Genomic DNA, 12,729 nt, shown 5'->3' on the forward strand with positions numbered 1-12,729 from the left:
CAGTAAGTTTATTCTCTCAGCAAATTTAACTGATATGACTTACCGTGAAACCTTTTCTCACCCTCATTCAAATTATATTCATTAAACTGAAACTGTGTTCAGCTTCAGCAGAGCAGTAACAGGCCATTAAACAATAATCCCACCAGACAGAGACAGGTAACATAAATACCTCAAGGGCAGACGAGAGTACACTGTCGTACATTAGGACAAAAGTCGTTAGTGATGAGTTCTGAGCATTTACTACCTTCTTCTCAATATGAATCAATAGTAAGTTTATCTAATCTGATTGTGAACAATGGTGGTATTTAAAATCGGCTCTCGGGGCGCCTGGGTGGCACAGTCGGTTAAGCGTCCGACTTCAGCCAGGTCACGATCTCGCGGTCCGGGAGTTCGAGCCCCACGTCAGGCTCAGGGCTGATGGCTCAGAGCCTGGAGCCTGTTTCTGATTCTGTGTCTCCCTCTCTCTCTGCCCCTCCCCCGTTCATGCTCTGTCTCTCTCTGTCCCAAAAAAATAAATAAACGTTGAAAAAAAAAAAATCGGCTCTCAAACTTCTGGCAAATTTAACCATCAATTCTCATGAACCAGAAGATCAGGCTCCTGCACATCACTGTGGCCTCCTCAACATCAGGCTTCTCCTCTCTGCCCTTCTCCCTAGCACACAAAGGCATGGCCTAAAAGGGGCACATGGCGTTGGGGGCCTCCACGGTCTACTGATAGCACACGACCAGGGTGAGGTCAAGGTCAAGAAGCCTAAAATGTTTTTAAATTTTCTCAGTACGGGTCCATGGAGAACTTCGTGGGAAACCATGATCACAGGTAGTTTGTACTGGCCACATTACAGGTTTACAACCTACTAAGCACTTCTGGAGTTACCAAGAAAAGAAAAAGTACGGGTCTGGCCAACTGTCCACACTCCCCTGCTGAAGAGATAGAAGAGTGCAAATAAAAATGCAGAGAGAGGATGGAAATGAACCCAGTGGCTCTCCCACTCATCCTGCAGGAAATGCTGACTGTCCAGAAGCCCCATTAAGGAAACAAATCCCCAAAGCCTACTATTACCTACACTGACACCAACTCACATGTACAAGGTCTTTCTCCCGGACACAGGAAGCCATCTGCAGACATTACCTCATCCTCTAATCCTCGCATCAAACCTGGAAGGCAGGTGGTAGAAGGTATCCTCAACTTTCCTTATCTACAGGCCAATCGCTGCCCACACATCAGAGCAGATCGCATTCTGCAGGCGTAAGTGTCCTGAAACCAGCACAAACCAAGCAATGGGCACTTCTGCTCATGTTCTGCAACCAGGCACTGAAAAGCAGAATGGACCTCCTGTCTATCCCAATACATCAGAGGAAAAGAAAACTTGGGTTTAAAATGGGCCACTGTGAGCTCAATTCTAAGCAGCGATCTCCGCTAAGATCATCCAGCCATTTCCCTACGGTTACAGTCCCAAGGATGTTTGCAGCAACTCTAGCAGTACAAAAACCCAACACGGCTCCCAGTCTACCATCTGCCACTTTGAAGTTTCATGGCAATTCTGAACAGTTGTTCACGGAGGGAATGAGACGGAAAGAATGAGTGACTTAGCCCTCACAAAGCTGCCCTCTCTCTTCCTGGAGGAGGTAAATCCCTGCTTTCCAGCAGTGGTTTCCAGTGCAAACTTCTTGCACTTTTCAAAGACACCAACGTGGTAAAGGTACTGATGCCAAGAAATTGCATTTAGCCTTTTGAGTCCATGGGAGACTGGGAGGCAGGGGTAGGGGAGCAGATACTTTCCTGCCACCAGTCAAGCTGAGAAAAGTTGGCCCTGATCTCCTTTCCTTCCTTCTTCCTGTAACAGCCACATGCTCTCAGCGTGGCGCTTCCCCCTCTCACAGCCATACTGCTAAAGCCAGGCGTCCGCATAAGAAAGCCTCCTCCCCCCAGCCACCTGCAGTAACTAAAAGTTCTCTTGAACTTCCGGATGTCCGTGCCACTCTGTAGGTTCCTCTAGTCAAAGCATCCAGACACCTTCGGCTCACACCTCAGCTGTCCCCATTTCACATCCGGTTTCCTGATCCATCACCCGCTACCAAGGGGACTCCTTGGCCTTCTTATACTCCCACCAGCTTACATACCTCCCTCCCTTTCCATCCCACAGAAATGTCACTCGTTTTCCAGTTTAAGTAACCGGAAAACATCCTCGAGTCTGTGTACACAAGTTATCACCAGTGTCATTTTTACACCAATAATGAAATAGCAAAATTGACCTAAGGACACCTAGGACTACACCCCCTTTTAGAGGTCATGGCCCAACCCAGCTGCAGGTTCATGGGCCTGTAATGAGCACTAACAGATGATAAAAAGTTCAACGTGTATGCGATGGCGTCTAACTCAGAGACTGCCACTTAGTGCAGATACATGTCTGAGAGCAGTACTCCACCCACCTAACCACACCAACCAGTGTACGTTTAGCCAGCACCTGTTAGGGGTCTGCTCAAACATGAAGAAACGGGAGCTAGGGCAGAGTCCCTCAGTGTGGCAGGCTCAGTGGCCAAGAAACAATCCTAGGTACACATCCCGATTCTAGTGTCAGCGGCCTGGTCACAGCAAGGACCTATATGCCACCAAAGAAGTTTCTCCTTTTACGTTAAGCACTGAGCTCCAGCCCAGGATTCTGTCTGCGAAATCTTCCTGCTGAGTTGCTTCCTCTTATCAAGTGATGTTAAACCTTGGGAACTGGTCCCGATACGTGACATCAGATACAGGATTCTGTGTATGTGTATGGAGGGCTATGAAAGGAGCCTGCCGGCTTGAGTCCTGGTGGTACAATCAGGGCATTTTTCTGCACGTGGGCTAGGTGCATGAGCCCCAGGGTCTGGGAGAAGATGCCTTTCTTTATCTGCTCTATGCTCTAGGCTATCATGTGTTTTAAAGAAAGGGTTCTATATGCTGGAAGGAAGGGGAAACAAACAAACCCTGAAAAGCTAGACTGACCTTCTGGTGTCTAAACAGATAAACATTAGAATAACCCATTTCCTTGTTGCTACTCTAACCTTTTCATTCACTTGCCTTGTAACTGAGTCAGAAGCAAGGAGACCGGGCTTTTCCTGGTTTGAAAATGCGTTTTAGGGGTGCCTGGGTGGCTCAGTTGGCTGAGCATCCAACTTCGGCTCAGGTCATGATCTAGTGCTTTGTGAGTTCCAGCCCTGTGTCAGACTCTGCTGACAGCTCAGAGCCTGGATGCCTGCTTCGGAATCTGTGACTCCCTCTCTCTCTGCCTTTCTTCTGTTCATGCTGTCTCTCAAAAAATAAATACATGCTAAAAAAATTTTTTTTAGTGCATTTTAACCATGTTAATCTAATCCTAGCTCATTCCTCAGGCACTTTCTGAAAAAAAGAAAAGTAAAACATATAAACCTCCAATCTGTGCCCACTTAAAGGAGGACACAATCCTCCCTCCCCCTTCGGCAAGGTGTGTGAGGTAGGGACGCGCACGGCCCTGGAAAGCCACTGCTCCCCGCACACCCGCTAGTGCTCAGTGCCCTCCTAACTTGCCCTTCAAGTGTTTTTCCCTTTAGCATGGTCCGTCTGGCATGAGATTTAATATGCCTAGGAATTATTGCACAGGATGTCGTCGCAGACATTCCGAAGATGCGGTACTCCCGAGTTGTTCCTTATCAGGGATCTTACTTGTTCTTCAACTCTCGGGACTTCGCTCTCAGATGGACTGTTTCCTCCCCAACCCACCCCCACCCCCCAAAGGAAATACCAGATTTGAAGAAACCATGGCACTGTGGCTGACAAGGCTTAACTTAAGGTAAACATTAAAAAACAATAACAAAACACTAATAAAGAGCTTATTCTGCACAATTAGGAAAGAAAGACGCCAAACCATTGAAACAGAATTTATGTACATTTATGGCTTTATACAATAATAGCAAAGATTGTTCTTGTGTCTGTAAGTACATCAGCATCATCAGGCACTTCTCAGAGAGTATCGGAACAGGAACGTGGAATCTGTGCTGTTACTGAACTCGAGTAGTGAAATGCGGGGGGGGATGTGACCGCATCCCGACAGGACTCCGGTGGCCACACCTGGCCACACTGCCAGGCCGTGCACACCACCCTCAAGGAGGAGGCCAAGAGTAATGCGAGGCTGTTTTGTTTGCATAAACCACACTGCCTTTTTTTAATGAACAATTAACTCCCAGACCAAAACCACAAGAGAAACTTCTCATTTAAAAGTCAGTTATAAATTAAGAACTGGTAAGAGCTGAGTGTGAGAGTTTCAAGTAAGTCTGGGGGGAGGGAGGGAGGTGTTGGTAACATATACCCAGCAGTTGAACAATCCCCCAAATTGTATACCTTTGGAAAACTCTTTTTTTTCCATTTCAAGTGTCCTTCTCCTCTTCTCAGTATGCTCCATTGATTTACTGCCCACTGGGATACAACATTTGCTAATTAATTTAGACTTTGTCAGTTTGTCGAAGCGGAACTTTGCAAGTAATACATCTAATTACCTAAATATATTCCATACATCTATATTACGGAAACAATACTTTATATTTAAAATATCAGAATAGCTCTATAATACAATATGCTTTTAATAACAGTACAAACCAGAGGAAATAAATCAAACAAGGCTGCATAGGTGATATCATTTGCACATTTCACAAAGCAATCATGTACAATAACTGATATACTAATTACTCAAGAAAGTCAGTATTCGTACAGAAAAAGTATTACCAGAGGTCACATAATGTTTGTTTTCAAAATAGACAAGGTGCCTTTCACTGGACTTCACTGTACCTCAGAGAGATACTCAAGATTCATGAGAATTTCAACACAAAAATCTGCAGGAAAAAAAAAAAAGAGGTATTTACACAGACTCAGGAGGAAGAAACATCTTTTTAAAAGTTACTCTAGGATGTAATAAGATTTTAAGAGTGATTTCTGCTGGAGTTGCCTCTTTAATGAACAAACAGGGGCTCTGAGGCTCACCATGTGATGGCATAGGAGGAGGAAAGAAGCTGGACACAGTAGAGAACCCAAGTACTCTGGCACCAACAAGTTCTACTACATATGCAGAAGGCACTGCTTAGAGGAACTAGGGTTTCCAAAACCAGACATATTTTGGAGTGGCTAGCAGTAAGGATGGTTGGACAGGTGGCTGTTTAATGAACTTTCAAGACAGTAGAAGTCACAGTGGGAAGCTTACAACAGAGCTGGCCTCCTATAGGAAATCTTTCAGGAACACTTGTGTTCTCGTTAAACATGTAGGAAAGACCAAGCCAACAGATCGGCAATTCACATGCAAGACAAAGCAAGTGTGATCTGGGCTAAGTACACAGAAAGAAATCAGAGCCTTCTCAAGAAGGCAAGAGGAACATTTTTGTGCACCTGCTCCTTTTATTGTGCTGACTTAGGGCATTCCACAAGACTTGAAAATACTGACGGATGCAAAGCCAATTAACCTAGTCTGTCAGTTACAGGTAATTGCAAAATATTAAAACATAATGATGCAGCATTGTAGTTTAGGTTGCTAAAGGCTAAGGAAATTCTCCAATTCTAACTTACCATAAGAGGTTTTACAATAAATTCAAATATACAACCTACAGCTGGTTTGTTGGCTTTCAAATTAATTGCCCCAATTTTTAAACAAGCTCTAGTCCATTTGGTAGCCATCTGCACTCAGGGACACAAAGCATTCTGCAAATCACTGAAGTCCTATTTTAAATTTTCCTCCTTCCACCTAAATTTCCACAGTGTGCTAAGTAATCTGCAGGACAGAAGGGAGAGAGGAATGAAGTGTGAGTCTTAACATAATCCTTCAAGGCAGAGCTATCAAACCAACCTCCACCTAGACCAAAATAAGAGCACAGAAATAGGAAGGAAAACATTTGCTGAAGCTCAACTCCAAAAGGTTAAGTTGATCCAAACTCCCAGTTTGAGAGAGGAGCATGGTTTTAGACTCGGGTCTCCCTTTCTGATCTACAAACATCACGAGGCCCCTCAGGAGTCCCTGAAACACCGTGCACTTAGTTCACGGGATAATAGGAGCAGATGGAATTTCTTTAAAACACATACATAAAAGCTTACTAAGTTCTCCTAAACATGAAACGCAAAATGTCCATAACTAACCATCACTCTCCTGCCAGAACAGAGCCAGAAACGTGGAGTATGCAAGTACTAATTACAATGATTTTAAGATTAGTCAGAAACAACACCAAGTAGCATCCCCAAGTGTACAAACCAGTTAAACACATATAAAATTAGTACTAATCCAGTTAGAAATACAAAATGAAAATTATGGATGCTGCCTCAAATATCTGGGATTCCACAAATTTACAAGCAGACTATGTAACAAAGTAGACTCTAGTTTTAAGAAAACATTACAGTTCAATATCTATTCCAAAAATGTCCCAACGATAACATCAAAAATCATTTATCTGGAAATTAGAACCATTTAAATGTTTGTACAAATTTGCAAATAACAAAATAAACAAACAAAAAAATAGAAAAGACCTGTACAAGGCTGGCATTTAATCTATTTTTTCCCCCGAAGGTGTCTGACAAGTCCATTAATTCAGCAGATTGGTAACAGGCTATTGGTTCTCATGTGAAGTGGCCATGTGAACAGGCCCAAAGCTGTCCCTTGGAGGCGCAGGATGGAGAGCTTGGTTCTCTGTGGTTCGTCTGTTCAGCAGAACACAGGTGGTACAAACAAAAGTTTAACTTATCAAAGACATGAGACCATCACAGTATTACAAAAAGAGTATAAACTTTCCTTGGACCAAATGGATATTTTTTAAAAAACAACAACAACAACAACAACAACAACAACAAAAACACACACAAATACAGTTCTGTCGCTACTGCTTATGTACAAAACTTGAAAGCACACCAGGATCTGAATGTCTTTTCTGCAATTATATGGTGTAGTGAGTTTGGCACTTCATTGTAATGAAATTTCCAATGGCACAGTCCTTATCTACAGCGGCACATAACCTGCAAACATCGGGCAAACATCCTGTACAGGAAAAGTGTCTTCGCTGCCAAGTCTGACGAAAGGAAAAAAGAAATTCGTTTTTTGTTTGTTTTTTTTTTTTTTTAATCAAGAAAACGAAAAGGAGGGGTGAAGGACATCTTTGGACTGCTTCTCTCAGTTCCTGCTGTCAGACAGTCTGAAGTACTTTTAAGTGTAGCCTAGAAAAAACACACAATGAAAATACAGCCGAATTAAAATCAATTTGATTTAACGTATTAGAGTGACAGACATACTTGGGGGGGGGGGGGATGGGAGAAACTAGAGCTTTCTCAAACAGCTCTGAAATCTTTCAATGGGGAAAATTCCACTTATAAAAAAAAACCTGCAGCATTTGATTTGTATCAAACGTATTCATTTATTGAAGAGTTACTAAAAAGATGCAGCCATCTAACTGTCAAAAGAAATCTTTAAAGCAGTCAGAGGAAAATTCCTTATGCTTAAGCTCAAAGAAAAAAAAATTATAAGCTGAAAAAAGGGCAAAGAAAGAATGATAAAAGATGCCTCTCTGCAAGGAACAGCCAGCTGACATCAGGAAAAGTCCCAACCATGGAAGATATGTGGCAAGTTACCGTGTTCCTCTCTTTTAAGTCCTGGCTTCAGAAGGTCTTTTGACACGGGGGTGATCTTACCTGTTCACTAACTCACTCTTAGCCTGACACCCAGCTATGTGTCGTCGTCTTGACGCTGTGCGGGAAGCTTTGGTTGGGCAACACATTGTCAAAGTTAAAATCCAACGTATCTCCATCCATAAGATCGTTCCGAATGATGGACTCCATGTCGCAGTCCAAGCGCTCAATCAACATGCCATCCAAGTCACTTGGGAGCTTCTCCTGGTGGAGAAGGCCCATCCTGCCATAGCCATTGCAGCTGCTCACCGAGGAGTAGGCCCCCAGCGCGTTCATCTGCATGGTGTGGGACAGAGGCACTTGTAAAGCTGTCTTCACGGGGGCCAAGCGGTTCATACCCGAGGTGTGGGGCATGGTGTTGACCGCATGGGGCAAGGCACGCCCATTAACTGCGGATGTTGGCTGGGTATGTCCAGGGTGGGTGTGGGAGCTGGGGTTCATCATTTTGTTATGAGATGCCTGGCTGCCATAGGTTGACATGACCGAATTAGGGCCCATCAACACATTCTGACCAAGGACCCGGCTGTTGGGTTGGGCGATCCCAGGATCAACTGCTGTCATGATGTCATTGTGGGGAGGAGAGTCAGAAGTAAGCAACTCCTTCAAGAGTCCTGGTGCACAGTTATACTGATTCATACCTCCATAGCTCGATTTGTTGTCCTGAAGTGTTTGCATAGGCATCTGGGGCAAAGGGCTCATGCTGGACTGGCCATATGTGTATTTTTGGTAGTTTGGGCTGGGTGAATTCAGACTGGTGTTTGGAGGTGCAAATGAGTAGCATGGTGTCTGCTGCATCATGGTGCCAGGTGAAGACTGGGTTGAAACAGTTAATGGCGTTGGTGATGACAGAAGGTTGAGATTATCCAAAAGATTTTCCATATTTTCAGGATTGCTTATCTCAGACAGACTGGGTAGCGTAGAAGCCATCTTTGCAGCAGATGGTGGGTACACCAGAGAATGCACATCCCCATCTCCGAGATCGTCCTGTTCGGTCATAATGGGAGAAAGTCTCCCACTAATAGTACTAGCATTTGAGCTAGTTCGAGGGCGAAATGTACTCCAGTTATCAAAGTCATCATTGCTGTGAGAGCCAGGGCTCGCAGGCCATTTAGAAAACTGAGATCCTGGGCTGTCCCCGGCACCCTCCTGGCCAGACTGCAGGGATGCTTTTTTCTTAGCAGCTCGGCCCCGGCTCTTAGCAAATTTACTGTTGTTGTCCATGGACGCAGCTCTTCTCCGAGGGGATTTGCCACTCTTGCCTCCCTCTGGATTGAGCATCCACCAAGAACTTTTTCCAGTTCCTTCATTCTGCACACGAATGAACTTGCTGTGTAGGGACAGATTATGGCGAATTGAATTCTGGAAAGCAAAACATCATGTTAGAAATAAGTACTTCTCCCGTTGGAGTACTTACTGTTCAGTATGGATATATGTTAATGGAAGACAAGTACACATCTTTTAAAGTTTGTGGTACAGATTTCAACCTATACCACCAGAAGGGTTCTGAACTCCACTATAAAAGAGCTCCAAACCAGTACAAGAGAAATAGTATCTTATCTTAAAAACAGGCATCTGTAGGAGTGCCTGAGTGGCTCAATCGGATGAGTGTCCGACTCTTGATTTTGGCTCAGGTCACCATCTCACGGTTCAGGAGATCGAGCCCCACGTTAGGACCCACATCCAGCTCCATGCTGGGCTCCGAACTGGGCATGGAGCCTGCTTCAGATTCTTCTCTCTCCTGCCCCTCCCCTGCTCACGCTCTCAAAACAAACCAAGACAAACCCAGTGTCTGTATCTTGATGTAATGAGGGGACAAAATTAAATAAGCATTATTATAGACACCTTCTTTTACATAGCTGTATTTTACAGGAAATCACAGGAACTCACTTTAAAACCACTTAAATTTTTGCTTAGCTACAATGCTACGTAAATAGCAAAAACCGTTTCCATTCTATCACCCCTAAAACTACTGCCAATTCTCTTCAGATTGAACATATGCCATTTACACAAGTGAGAAGTTTTAGATTACTGGGCCCACGTGATTATGGAAAAGAAAGAAGTGAAGCAGGATATATTCTTAGTCAAGAATTAAAAGCCTGAAAAACAGTAAGACCTAGATTCCTTTCTACCTTTCAAGTCCATTAGGCTAATATAGGTGAATATACGGCAAACAGGGTCATATTTCTTATTTTAGAAAGTTGAACTGCCGAAAAAGAGAAAATTTAGATCCAAGTGCTGTTCACCAACCCCTCCTCCCACAAATAACCAGCGGTATGTGCCAACTAACTCCAGGTCACTGCATCGGAGGGAGGTCATGCTCTATCCAAAAAGACACGGGGGAGAGGGGTGGCAATACAAAGAGCTCCAGGCTTCAGTCGTTCAGTACAGTTGTTCCACAACTAAACTGTGCCATGTGTATTTCCAACACAATTAGTAAAGAAATTCAACTTAACTTTGGGAAACTGCTTGGCCCCTAGGTGCCTTAAGTTTCCTTATCTATAAAACAGAGATAAATAATAGACCCATTTAGGGCTATTAGAGGGAGACAGAGTTTATAAAATGTTCAGTGGTGCCTGGCACATGGCAAGCAGTTCCCAAGAAGTAGGGCCTAGATCCCAACTTTGAGGGCACGAGGATATTGCCATTTTGAGCCCTGCTCCCCTCCTCCTACCTCCCATTCACTGGGGTGTGGGCAGGAGCTCAGAGGGATTGCAAACACAAACCCACAACTCCCAATATACAGTGAAGGAGGCCAAAGAGAGTCTCAAGCTCCAGCAGAAGCAGCAAAGCCAGGCTGCAAATAAGGAAGCCCCAATCCAACTCCCCTAATGGACACATATGGGATCACCAGCATCTGGAGAGCCTCTGGGGACATATGGAAAAGCAAAAATGGGCTCCAAAGGAGGGCCCTTGTCTTGTAGCTTTTTGTTCCCCATCTAGAACAAGGCACACAGCAGACTCCCACTACCTGCTCATTCAGCAGCCTCTGTCATCAGGGCCCTGAGGCCAAGTCCAGGAGCAGGATTCTGGATGTCCTAGACCCCTGGGAACAGGCCCCTGTGCATGTCTCCCAAGCTTCCCCTGGCTTCCTCTGCCAACTGGGGACAAGGCTTAGCAGACTGAGCCCCCTGGACCTCTGGGGCCCCTCACCCTGACCACAAACAGGCCCTGGCTGGATTTGTGGTCACCCAGGGATGCAGCCACAGTGCCCACATCCTCATGCCATCAACGTGGGATGCAGATGCTTGAGTGCCAATCGCTGCACCAGAAAAAGCCTTTGCACAGACAAGGCCCGGGCTTCAACACAAACCATGAATTCAGGTTCTTTCTTATTAAAAAAGAGATTACAAACATGCGGGGAAAAAAATCTCACTGTCTAAAAGGAGATGGGATAGTCCGAGTCGAGTCAGGCCGGATAGCCAGGGCTGAGAAATCCGTATTTCAAAATGCCCTCTGACCCTCTGTACTACATTCCACCCAAGGATTGCAACAGAGGAGCAACGTGACAAACCCTTCTGCCAGGGCACACAGCGCGGGCAGGTCAGATTCAGCTCTGAATGGGCCTTCCGGGCTAGATGCTGTGCAGGTGTCCAAGTGGATGGCATGAAGGTTTCTTTTGTTCCCTAGACTTTCCTCTTCCTTCCCATCTATTGATCTCACCCCAACTCAAGAAAAGCTTTGAGGAGGACTTTAAGTACACATAAGAATCCCTAAAAGAGGCCAAGTACTACATTTTTCTAATGGCCTATTTCATTTCCGTAAGATTCTCCAAACCCCACGGAAAGGTCTTAAACACACACCTATGTATGCTCCAAGAACCACAGCCTCATCTCCTGGGCCCATCAACACCAGCAAAGCAGGTTCTAAATCTGTCCTTAAAGAGGCAGGCCTGTCCCTGGGGAGGACCTGGAAAGGGGCCGAGCGCTCTGACCCTGCGACATGTTCTATAGGCTGAAAGTCTGGCCGTTTGCACAATATTCCATCTTGACTATCTTGTTCTTGGAACACAATAGACACATAGATAAGCCACGATGAAATCTCTAGAGGAAAGGAAGCTTGACTCCTGTCCCTGACACATTTAGTTAATGATAAAGGGGGGAAGATCCTCCTAGATAATGGCTTCCTGGTTGTCCGCACTGGCTGGTGGAGAGGGTGGTGCAGCTCTGTAACACTCATAATTAGATCAGGTCATTTGTAACTGCAATTAGGGGACATTTTTAATGAGACTGCAGAATATGTAATGATGAAATCTTTAGAAAGTTCAAGAAGCGTTCACTAAGCCAGGTGGGACATACACTAACTCACCACTTAGACTTACCCCCCCTCTCCAAAAGGGTGGTAGGGGTCGGGTCCACAGCAATACCCTACTTATCAAAACATCATGCTCCATATTTTTCTAAGAGGACATTTCAGGTCACTCTTTGAGTAACAGAGCTGTCTTCTAACTTTGCCAACAATTAAAAAAAATTTTTTTTCCAAACAGGAAAAGGTTTGCTGTGCAGGGCTTGTTACAAAAATTCCTGTTTTTCATACAGCCAGCAGGGCTATGATAGGGAGTGGGGGCGGGGTGAATAGGTAAATCCTGCAAAAATATGTGTTGCTATTATTAAGGGTATTATGTCTGCAGACCCCTGCGGGACACAGCCATGGCCGGAGGAAACTGTGGTTCTCCCGTAAACTCTTCCACTGTCAGTGCTTGGAGATACTCAGTTTTTTTACTACAAACAGAATATTACCTGAGAAGTAAGGCAGGTTGTGAAGACAGAAAACTCATACACCGCAAGATACTTAGCCAAATCACAAGCTGCTATGCCATTAGACTCCGCCCACCCCCCACCCTCACCCCCCAACAAAGGACACATGAGCAAATTTCCTCTCCAGCAGCTGTATTTCTCTGCAGCCTGGGCTCTTTACTAATGCTGAGCTGGATTTCCTCTCACATACCCTCCCCACAACCTGCCCCCCCAAGCAGGGCAGCACGTTCTTCTTGGGAAGCCTGACCTGACCCGGGACATTTGGGCGGGTCGCGTCGGGGGCAGAAGGAGCTGCACAAGGTATGTGCTTGCTTG

At 45.0% G+C, this 12,729-nt stretch overlaps 1 protein-coding gene across 1 annotated transcript in view; it reads right to left on the reverse strand.

The window, feature by feature from the left end:
• Positions 1-3,877: 3,877 nt before the first annotated feature.
• Positions 3,878-12,729, reverse strand: part of FOXO1 (forkhead box O1) — a 96,582-nt gene continuing 87,730 nt past the window's right edge. Inside the window, exons 2-3 of the mRNA XM_047867658.1 lie at positions 7,664-9,019; positions 3,878-7,192 (exon numbers count right to left, since the gene is read on the reverse strand). Coding sequence (XP_047723614.1) covers positions 7,682-9,019 — 1,338 coding nt within the window. The 3' untranslated portion in view covers positions 3,878-7,192; positions 7,664-7,681. The remainder of the gene's footprint in view (positions 7,193-7,663; positions 9,020-12,729) is intronic.

Source organism: Prionailurus viverrinus, chromosome A1 (assembly GCF_022837055.1).
Source record: "Prionailurus viverrinus isolate Anna chromosome A1, UM_Priviv_1.0, whole genome shotgun sequence".
Lineage (NCBI taxonomy): Eukaryota > Metazoa > Chordata > Mammalia > Carnivora > Felidae > Prionailurus > Prionailurus viverrinus.